At 41.4% G+C, this 11,281-nt stretch overlaps 1 protein-coding gene across 1 annotated transcript; it reads left to right on the plus strand.

Annotated features, from left to right (window-relative positions):
* The first annotated feature begins 437 nt into the window (after positions 1-437).
* LOC149232453 (uncharacterized) lies at positions 438-1,343 on the plus strand. The gene is made up of 4 exons (XM_089381919.1): positions 438-829; positions 929-1,000; positions 1,085-1,124; positions 1,264-1,343. Exons 1-4 carry the CDS (start codon positions 533-535, stop codon positions 1,341-1,343), a joined length of 489 nt encoding a protein of 162 aa, XP_089238045.1. The 5' UTR covers positions 438-532.
* The last annotated feature ends 9,938 nt before the right edge of the window (positions 1,344-11,281 follow it).

Below are 11,281 nucleotides of genomic sequence, written 5' to 3' on the forward strand. Positions count from 1 at the left end.
TCTTCTGACATGGGAGCGTCATCCGAACTCATTTTTCCTACCAGATAATTAACTACCTGTCACACCTCTTTCCACATATACATAATTTTTTTTTTTTAATATATACCCAACCATTCTAACTTAATGCTCACTATAAGATAATCCGGTCTTACGTGTGCACATTACACTTTATAATCATAATTCACACATTATACCATATACATGTGTATCATTGGCGTGTGTTAATTAAGATACATTAATCCATCTACATGTGTAACATCGGCATGCGTTAATTAAAATACATGAAACCATATACATGTGTATCATTGGCATGCGATACTATTTTATGGATCCCTGTTTTATATTCCACACGGCATTAAGCATAATAGTAACTATGTTATAGGTGTATACTCTACCTATATTACAGTACCTACTAAAGATATTACCAACGACACTGTATTAATGGGCGTGGGCTTTGATGGTCCCGCTGCAGTACTATCGGATGACAGGTCATACTTACCTTTAAGACAACAGTCCTTCCGGGGCAGGTGGCATGGCCTGGTTTCTCCGGCCATGTGATGCCTTGGTATTGCAGATTTTGGTCTTACCGCCTGTGATTCCCGCCTTACTTCGACGGCCCAGATCTCATCCGGAGATCGGAGGGTTGGAAATCGTTCAAGGGTCATCTATGATATTTAAGCGTCTCCACACTATCTTAGCGTTTATTTGGTGTCCGCGGTCTTTGCGGACCTGGTTCAATGCTCCTTCTCGAGCTCGACTCCAACAACCTTATCCCTTCAACCTGCAACGCTCCGGAGACTGCATTCCGCCCATAATCGAATCCTCACAGGTATTAACATGGTTTATCAGTCTTGCATATGATTTAACTGCTTTGTTATCCATGGAGTGTTACTTACAGTCTTTACATTTCTTTACCGAGTTTGTGCAGCCGCATATTGCTATGCTTCGGACGAACCCATGGTGTCTTCACACTGCAAAACAATCCTCCGGTGACACACAGGTATGTTCCCGGCATTCGAAGCCCTGTTTACTTAGTAATGGTTAATGGTTACAATCATGAACTACCATGTGTGGTTTGGTGCAGACCTCTGCCTCCAATACGGTTTTCTCATTTCCGCTGCCGGGTATTCTCTGTGGAGAACCCTTACAGTTGCCTTCGCTGCATAGATAGGTCACGACGGTGATTTCACTGTTGAATGTTATAGTTCATAGAGAAGTTCTGGGTTACGTTATGCATTTCACGTTTTCCATTTGGATTTACAGAACTGCCTTGCGGCAAGTTTGGTACATTTGATGTAGTTTACTTGGGTTTCAGATCTGGTCTTCACGCACAGATCCCGTAATGAGTAAATTGGGGCTTGTTCCCTTAATCAAATGTACTGATTTATTTATGTTTAATATTTCACCGTTCGGTGCTGTTTGTAGTTACAACTGAGCACAAACTCTTTTAGCCCTCAGGGCATTTCCATCAGTATATTGAATCGTTTCAGATTGTTTGTCCGATACTCAAGAAACAGAGGCATAGGGTTTATATTTTGCTACAGGTTTTATTTATTTTCATACGGCATTCGCCTTGGTGTTATCAAGTTATGATGATAATTTCTGGTTACCAGTTCTGTATTTCTAGACGCTCTTTTATCGCCAGTCTGTATAATATGACCTCGGCGAATGTTTAGCGTTTGATAGTTAGCCCTTTTCCCTGTGGAAAAGACTATCCTTCATGCATGATTACTGTCTCTCTTTCAGTTTTCGCACAGTTTCCCTGATTAAAATGAATATCTATCGTTACAGTTGCATGCACAGGTTCTCTGGTTTAATATGATTATCTTTCATTTTCGTTTGCATGCATCGTATCTGGATATGTATTACCACTGTTATTATTTGTTGCTAAAATACACAGAACTTTGGTTTATACGTCTCCTTTCTGTACTCGGTTATAGCTTCTATAAACACAGGGTTTTGTTTTTATGTTCATACCGCGAGTACTGAGACCAGGTAACAAATATTTAATGAAGTGCATTACAATTTCTACTCTCCATTTCACAGTTCACCAACACTCTCTATATAGAGTCATTTGTTGGTCATGCACAGATTATTATTTGCTTATGTTATCTTCTGTCTCACTGTTCCTCCGTCGCGGGGTTCCTCCCAACTACAGTCGGTGCTCTTCTTTTAACTCAGAGGTTTAAACCCTCATTCTAATGCCACTCCACAGCATTCGCCTCAGATAACAGTCATAGTGTTCACTATTGTTTGGTTTCATCGGTATCTATTTGTTATGGACAGTAATGACCTTGCTAATAAGGTTAGGTCGAGACTGTTACTCAGTAACCAGTCCTCGGTTATGGCTACCTTATACTCGTATACAACCTTGTTTTACTATTTACGTACCATTTACTTTACCTGGGTACCAACCCAGCCCCTGCCCATTTAACTGACAGTCCATTTCTTTAAGGTTTACACTTGTACACTATGCTAATCATTGCGGCAGTATCTAGGAAAACAAACAGACTTTTCCTATTTAACTACTGTAACTTCAATGCACATTAATTTTCCAATCAGGGACTACACAGTTTGGAACCGTACCTGATTACCAATGTCAGGAATGGTTTTTCAAACAAACAAGTCACCTGAGGTTTAATTCTGCTCTCCACCCAGCCATGAGATCCATCCCTCAGACGGAATTCTCCCCCCGAGCCATCCTGCAGGCCTCCAGTCCTCAACAGGATTTGTGCACTCTCTGTGCCAGGTTATCTGGTCCTAACCAGACTTAACCACTTTTCTTTTCTTCCCTTTTTCCTGTTCTTGGAAAAAGATTTTCTTTCTTCTGTCTGTCCTCACAGCCCAAAATTTTCCCTAAGTCAGGAATTTTCCTGTTTTGGAGGGTAGTTCCATTAGTTATCACAACTGATCACTTTCTTTAAGATTCACTTCTTAGAGGCTGCCAGCAATTCCAAGAAATATTTAAATTACTTAATTAAAAATAGTTTGTCACAGTTTTGTTTAAAACATAACAACAACTGTATTACTGTCTTTTACCACAGTAAACTTTCAAATTTACATATCCTGGGGTCATTACATCTCCCCCTCCTGAGATTGGACATCGTCCCGATGTCTGTCTCCTTTAAACAAGTTTGGGTAAGCTTCTCTAAGGAGTTCCTCATCCTCCCAAGTGGCCTCTTCCGGTCCATAGTGCTGCCACTGCACTTTAGCTTGGAAAATAACCCGTTTCCGCAGCTGCACTTCTCTCCGGTCGAGAATGGTCAGTGGTTCGACCAGAACCTCGCCTTCCGGCTCGACCTGCAATCAACAACAGATTTAATTATTTTTCAGTTTAGAAGCAACGCTTATATATAGTGACCAGATTAATTCTTACCCGAACATTCTGCCATTGAATCACATGTTTAGGATCGTAAACGTATTGCTTTAATACGGATACGTGAAACACATTGTGGATCCTAATATGGCTTGGTAGGGCAAGTTGATAAGCTACCGGCCCCACTTTTGCCAAGATCTGGAAAGGTCCAAAGTAGCGAGGTGCTAGTTTGGCACATCCGCTCCACTGCAAGGTACTCCTTCTTGGTTGGATTCTTACAAATACATGATCCCCAACTTGGAATTCCTTGAATCTTCTCTTTCGATCAGCGAAACTTTTCTGTCTGTCCTGAGCGGCTTTTAAGTTGATACGCACCCTCTTCACCGTATCCTCCATTTCCTTGAGCATATCAGGACCAATTCGCAACCTGTCCTCCGGTCCACCCCAGCTTGCGGGTGTGCGGCACTTCCGCCCATACATAACTTCAAAAGGACTCATCTGTGTTGAGGAGTGATATCCATTGTTATATGCGAATTCGACCAGGTGGAGATATTCTTCCCATTGGGTTGGCTTCATCATAACGCAGGCTCTCAGCATGTCCTCCACAACCTGATTCACTCGTTCTGTTTGGCCATCTGTTTGGGGATGATAAGCTGTGCTAAAGTTCAGTTGTGTTCCTAGTTCAGCAAACAATGTCCTCCAAAAGGTTGATGTAAACTTGACATCCCGATCAGAGATAATCACCTTCGGAAGCCCATGCAACTTAAACACATTTTGCATGAAAATATGAGCAATTTGCACAGCCTTATATGTCGACTGCACAGGTATGAAGTGTGCTGCCTTACTCAGCTTATCCACTACCGCCATAATGGAATCATTATTTTTCTTTGTTTTAGGCAGTCTAGTTATAAAATCCATGGAGATAGTCTCCCATTTCCATTCCGGAATGGGTAAGGGTTGTAACAGTCCTGTTGGATGCAAATGTTCCGCCTTAATCTGCTGACATTCTAGACATCGTGCTAGATACTCAGCTATCTCCTTCTTCATTTTTGGCCAGTAATATTCTTTTCGAAGAGCGGTAACCATTTTCTGGTAGCCCGGATGCCCAATATAATGGCTGGTATGAAATTCATCCAGAATTAGCTTCTTAACACTGTCTTCATTGGGTACATACAACTTTTTGTTAAAGTACAGCATTCCGGCATCATCCAGCTCATGTCCCTGTTGTGTTTCTTTACCAGGAAGTTGTTGTATTCGCTGTTTAATTTGCTGGTAAACAACATCACATTCAGCTGCTGTTTTTATCCTTTCCAATAACGTATTCTGCCATTTACTAACTGAAATTTTGCACAAGCATTGTACTTTTCGACTTAATGCATCAGCCACTCGGTTCTCCTTTCCTTTTAAATGCTTAATTTCGAAGTCGAACCCACTTAAGAAGTCAGCCCAACGAGCTTGCCTTGTGTTTAAAGTGGGTTGGCTGAAGTAGTTTGTTAGGCTGTGGTGGTCTGTTAGTAACAGAAATTTTCTGCCCAAAAGGTAGTGCCGCCACATTTTCAGGGCATGAATGACAGCAGCCAGCTCCAAGTCGTAAGCAGAGTATTTCTGCTCATGCTCTTTCAGCTTCCTGGATTCATAAGCAATGACTCTTCCTTCTTGCATCAGCACTCCTCCCACACCTTCTTTACTTGCGTCTGTGCAGACCACGTAATCCTTATTAGGATCAGCTATACTTAATACAGGTGCGGTAGTGAGTAAGTGCTTGAGTTGTTCAAAGCTCTTCTGGCATTCTGAGGTCCACTTAAATACTTTTCCCTTCTTTTGCAAAGAGGTGATAGGGTATGCTACCCTCGAAAAGCCTTCAACAAATCTTCTATAATAACCCGCTAACCCCATAAAGGACCTAATATCTGCCACGTCCTTTGGTATAGGCCACTCCATTATAGTTCTGATCTTCTCAGGGTCTACTGCGATTCCTTCCTTGGTGATTACGTGGCCCAAATATTGTATCTCCTCCTTGTAGAAATCACACTTACTAAACTTTGCATATAATTGATGTTCTCGCAAAGTTTGCAACACCAATCTAAGGTGTTCCTCATGCTCCTTTCTTGATCTGCTGTAAATCAGAATGTCATCTATGAATATCAGCACAAACTTGTCTAAAAACCGATGAAACACACTGTTCATCAAACACATGAAGGTAGCAGGTGCATTGGTCAGCCCAAAAGGTAGCACCACGAATTCATAATGCCCATACCGCGTTCTGAAAGCGGTCTTAGCGATATCCTCCTCTTTAATTCTGATCTGATGGTAACCAGATCGCAGATCAATTTTAGAGAATACCGTTGCTCCCTTTACCTGATCAAAAAGTTCATCGATCCTAGGCAAAGGGTATTTGTTTTTGATCGTGAGCTTATTCAGCTGACGATAATCAATGCACATCTGAAAGGTTCCATCTTTCTTTTTGACGAATAGCACTGGGGCTCCCCAGGGTGCTACGCTGGGACGGATGTAATTTTTATCTAACAGCTCCTGTAGTTGCATTTTTAATTCTGTTAGTTCTGGTACACTCATACGGTAGGGTGCCCGTGATACAGGTGCTGCCCCTGGAATCAGCTCAATTGTGAAATCCACATCCCTTTTAGGTGGTAATCCCGGCACTTCCTCGGGAAAAACATCTGCAAAATCCTGTACTATCGGAATGCTACCCAGCATAGCAGTTTTATCTTTCTGATTTGCGTATCCCACCTGAATAGCGTAGATTTGACATTTCTTCCTGATGCACTTAGCTAGCTGAGTTGCTGTAATGGGTCGAATCTGCACAGGGTGTCTGATTCCTTGTAACTCCTGCTGTTCTCCACGGTCATCCTTATAATAGATGGTTTTGGTCTTGCAGTTTACTAAGGACCAGTGTTTCTCCAGCCAGTCCATCCCAATCAAGATGTCATAGGAACCCAACGGTAATACATTCAAATCCGCCACTATTGGCTGTCCTGCTATGGTCAAGGAACAATTATTTACCTTGGCCAAGACTCGTCTCTTGGCTCCTGTAGCTAGTTGGACCAGCCACGGATTCCTGAACTTTTCGGATTGCAGTTTACACTGTTCTACTATTTTCGGGCTAATATAACTTAAAGTAGCCCCTGGGTCTATAAGAACAGCTATGGAAAGGTTTGAGATTTTACCTTCGAATTCGACCATAGATGGCTGGTACTCCGCTTGGCGATCCTCCAGTGCTGCATTGATTCTGGGTACACTACGTGCCACGTCCCCAACAGTCGATGCTTCATGAATCTGGGATATCTGGTCTGTCCCCTTTCTCTGTGGGCAGTTTTTAACATAGTGAGGTCCTCCACAACCCCAGCATTGCACTGGTGGTCTGGTCATCCCCTCACCTTCTGGTCTAACAGACTGCTCATTTGCTTTAGATTCGCTCATTGGTCTGGACCGGGGCGCATTCCTTGCAACAGGTCTACTGTTTAGTCCTTTACCAGCACCTTTATTCCCACTGCTGCGACTTCCTTTGCTGTTCCCAACCATCCGACCGCTTCTTTTCTCATTCCATCTTTTGCTCGAAGTGTCCCCCTTCTGTTTACTCTGCTGGTAGCAGATTCTCGCTTTACGGATGGCCTCATCCATGGTTCTAGGATTGTCGAATTCAATCCTTTCCCTTATATATGAAGGTAAGCTGCTCACAAACCTTTGGACCTTGGCTTTCTCCTCCTTGATGTACGGTACATAACGTAGCAGCGAGGTAAAACGGTTAATGAACTCGTCCATGGTCTGCTGTCCCAGTCTTAAGTCATGAAATTCCCTTGCCTTTTCATCATAGAAGCGCTCAGTCAGGTACCTTTCTTTAAAATATTTCTGGAACTTCTCCCATGTAATGGTTCTTTCGCTGACCCCCTTGACAATCTTGATTTCCTCCCACCACAAGGTTGCCTTACCTTGTAACTGGAAGATTGCCAATCTTGCCTTCAAATTGTGGTCATATTCATACAACTGAAAATACTTATTCATATTTATCAACCAGGCTTCCGCAGCTTCCTCCTGTTCACCATCAAAATGTGGGGGTTTAATCTTTCGGAATTCTCCCTGCAGTTCCATTTTCTGACGTTTTGAGGTTTGCTGCTGAGGTGCATTGTCAGAGTGATTTTCCTTGTCGTCAGAATTTTCAGGTTCCATATGATAGTCTTGTTCTTCTGTCACCCTCTGCTGTTCTGCACTGGGGTTAGACAGGGGTGGGTTCTGCCTGTCTGACAGGCTCTTCAGAATCCTTTCCTGTTCAACTGTTAAACGCGCGTTGTCCTCTCGCAACCGTGCCATCTCATTCTTCAATTCCTGGACAGTTTCCAGGATTGCAAGGTTGGTACTCCGTGATTCTGCACCCAATTGCACCCACAGCTCTGCATTCTCTTGAGGGTTGCTGCCGGGTCCTTGCATTTTGTCTCTTCTCTGGTTTAACTGCTAGCTGTTGCAATTCTGTATTTCACCCCAAATAAACAGAACACAGTTAAGTACATTGTTAGCTTGCATATGTTTGCCTGGTGTACCCTTCTGCATACTGAAATAAGTTCTACCTGAGGCCACAGTGTTGAAACTGGGCTCTGATACCAATTTGTCACACCTCTTTCCACATATACATAATTTTTTTTTAATATATACCCAACCATTCTAACTTAATGCTCACTATAAGATAATCCGGTCTTACGTGTGCACATTACACTTTATAATCATAATTCACACATTATACCATATACATGTGTATCATTGGCGTGTGTTAATTAAGATACATTAATCCATCTACATGTGTAACATCGACATGCGTTAATTAAAATACATGAAACCATATACATGTGTATCATTGGCATGCGATACTATTTTATGGATCCCTGTTTTATATTCCACACGGCATTAAGCATAATAGTAACTATGTTATAGCTGTATACTCTACCTATATTACAGTACCTACTAAAGATATTACCAACGACACTGTATTAATGGGCGTGGGCTTTGATGGTCCCACTGCAGTACTATCGGATGACAGGTCATACTTACCTTTAAGACAACAGTCCTTCCGGGGCAGGTGGCATGGCCTGGTTTCTCCAGCCATGTGATGCCTTGGTATTGCAGATTTTGGTCTTACCACCTGTGATTCCCGCCTTACTTCGACGGCCCAGATCTCATCCGGAGATCGGAGGGTTGGAAATCATTCAAGGGTCATCTATGATATTTAAGCGTCTCCACACTATCTTAGCGTTTATTTGGTGTCCGCGGTCTTTTCGGACCTGGTTCAATGCTCCTTCTCGAGCTCGACTCCAACAACCTTATCCCTTCAACCTGCAACGCTCCGGAGACTACATTCCGCCCATAATTGAATTCTCACAGGTATTAACATGGTTTATCAGTCTTGCCATATGATTTAACTGCTTTGTTTTCTATGGAGTATTACTTACGGACTTTACATTTCCTTACCGAGTTTGTTCAGCCGCATACTGCTATGCTTCGGACGAACCCATGGTGTCTTCACACTGCAAGCAATCCTCCGGTGACACACAGGTATGTTCTCGGCATTCGAAGCCCTGTTTACTTAGTAAGGTTAATGGTTACAGTCATGAACTACCATGTGTGATTTGGTGCAGACCTCTGCCTTTAATACGGTTTTCTCATTTCCGCCGCCGGGTATTCTCTGTGGAGAACCCTTACAGTTGCCTTCGCTGCATAGATAGGTCACGACGGTGATTTCACTGATGAGTGTTATTGTTCACAGAGAAAGTTCTGGGTTCTGTTATACATTTCACGTTTTCCATTTGGATTTACAGAACTGCCTTGCGGCAAGTTTGGTACATTTGATGTAGTTTACTTGGGTTTCAGATCTGGTCTTCACGCACAGATCCCGTAATGAGTAAATTGGGGCTTGTTCCCTTAATCAAATGTACTGATTTATTTATGTTTAATATTTCACCGTTCGGTGCTGTTTGTAGTTACAACTGAGCACAAACTCTTTTAGCCCTCAAGGCATTTCCATCAGTAAATTGAATCGTTTCAGATTGTTTGTCCGATACTCAAGAAATAGAGGCATAGGGTTTATATTTTGCTACAGGTTTTATTTATTTTTCATACGGCATTCGCCTTGGTGTTATCAAAGTTATGATGATAATTTCTGGTTACCAGTTCTGTATTTCTAGACGCTCTTTTATCGCCAGTCTGTATAATATGACCTCGGCGAATGTTTAGCGTTTGATAGTTAGCCCTTTTCCCTGTGGAAAAGACTATCCTTCATGCATGATTACTGTCTCTCTTTCAGTTTTCGCACAATTTCCCTGATTAAAATGAATATCTATCGTTACAGTTGCATGCACAGGTTCTCTGGTTTAATATGATTATCTTTCATTTTTGTTTGCATGCATCGTATCTGGATATGTATTACCACTGTTATTATTTGTTGCTATAATACACAGAACCTTGGTTTATTCGTATTCTTTCTGTACCCGGTTATAGCTCTATAAACACAGGTTTGTTTTTATATTCATACCGCGAGTACTGAGACCCGGTAACAATTGTTTAATGAAGTGTATTACAATTTCTGTTCTCTATTTCACCGTTCACCAACACTCTCTGTATAGAGTCATTTGTTGGTCATACACAGAATATTAATTGCTTATGTTATCTACTGTCTCATTGTTCCTCCGTCGCGGGGTTCCTTCCAACTACAGTCGGTGCTCTTCTTTTAACTCAGAGGTTTAAACCCTCATTCTAATGCCATTCCACAGCATTCGCTTCAGATAACAGTTATAGAGTTCACTTTTGTTTAGTTTCATCAGTATCTATTTGTTTTGAACAGTAATGACCTTGCTAATAAGGTTAGGTCGAGACTGTTACTCAGTAACCAGTCCTCGGTTATGGCTACCTTATACTCGTATACAACCTTGTTTTACTATTTACGTACCATTTACTTTACCTGGGTACCAACCCAGCCCCTGCCCATTTAACTAACAGTCCATTTCTTTAAGGTTTACACTTGTACACTATGCTAATCATTGCGACAGTATCTAGGAAAACAAACAGACTTTTCCTATTTAACTACTGTAACTTCAATGCACATTAATTTTCCAATCAGGGACTACACAGTTTGGAACCGTACCTGATTACCAATGTCAGGAATGGTTTTTCAAACAAACAAGTCACCTGAGCTTTAATTCTGCTCTCCACCCAGCCATGAGATCCATCCCTCAGACGGAATTCTCCCCCCGAGCCATCCTGCAGGCCTCCAGCCCTCAACAGGATTTGTGCACTCTCTGTGCCAGGTTATCTGGTCCTAACCAGACTTAACCACTTTTCTTTTCTTCCCTTTTTCCTGTTCTTGGAAAAAGATTTTCTTTCTTCTGTCTGTCCTCACAGCCCAGAATTTTCCCTCAGTCAGGACTTTTCCTGTTTTGGAGGGTAGTTCCATCAGTTATCACAACTGATCACTTTCTTTAAGATTCACCTCTTAGAGGCTGCCAGCAATTCCAAGAAATATTTAAATTACTTAATTAAAAATAGTTTGTCACAGTTTTGTTTAAAACATAACAACAACTGTATTACTGTCTTTTACCACAGTAAACTTTCAAATTTACATATCCTACGGTCATTACACTACCTATTACTCTGGGATTAACTACCTATTACTCTGGGATCACCCTTTTCACTGGTTGATATCTCTATTCTATTCCGAACAATATGCAACATGATGTGCTCCATTGAGACAATGATGTATATATATATATATATATGTATATATATATATACATATATATATATATATATATATATACATATATATATATATATATATATATATATATATATATATATATATATATATATATATATATATATATATATAGGTTCCTCTGGTACTCTGAGGTATGTTCTATTGGATAAGATTTAGTATTCGAACGACATGCAGCATAACAGGTATTA

The sequence above is a fragment of the Pinus tabuliformis genome, chromosome J (assembly GCF_031772625.1).
Source record: "Pinus tabuliformis cultivar Carrire ecotype Pingquan chromosome J, CPIR1, whole genome shotgun sequence".
Classification (NCBI taxonomy): Eukaryota; Viridiplantae; Streptophyta; class Pinopsida; order Pinales; family Pinaceae; genus Pinus; species Pinus tabuliformis.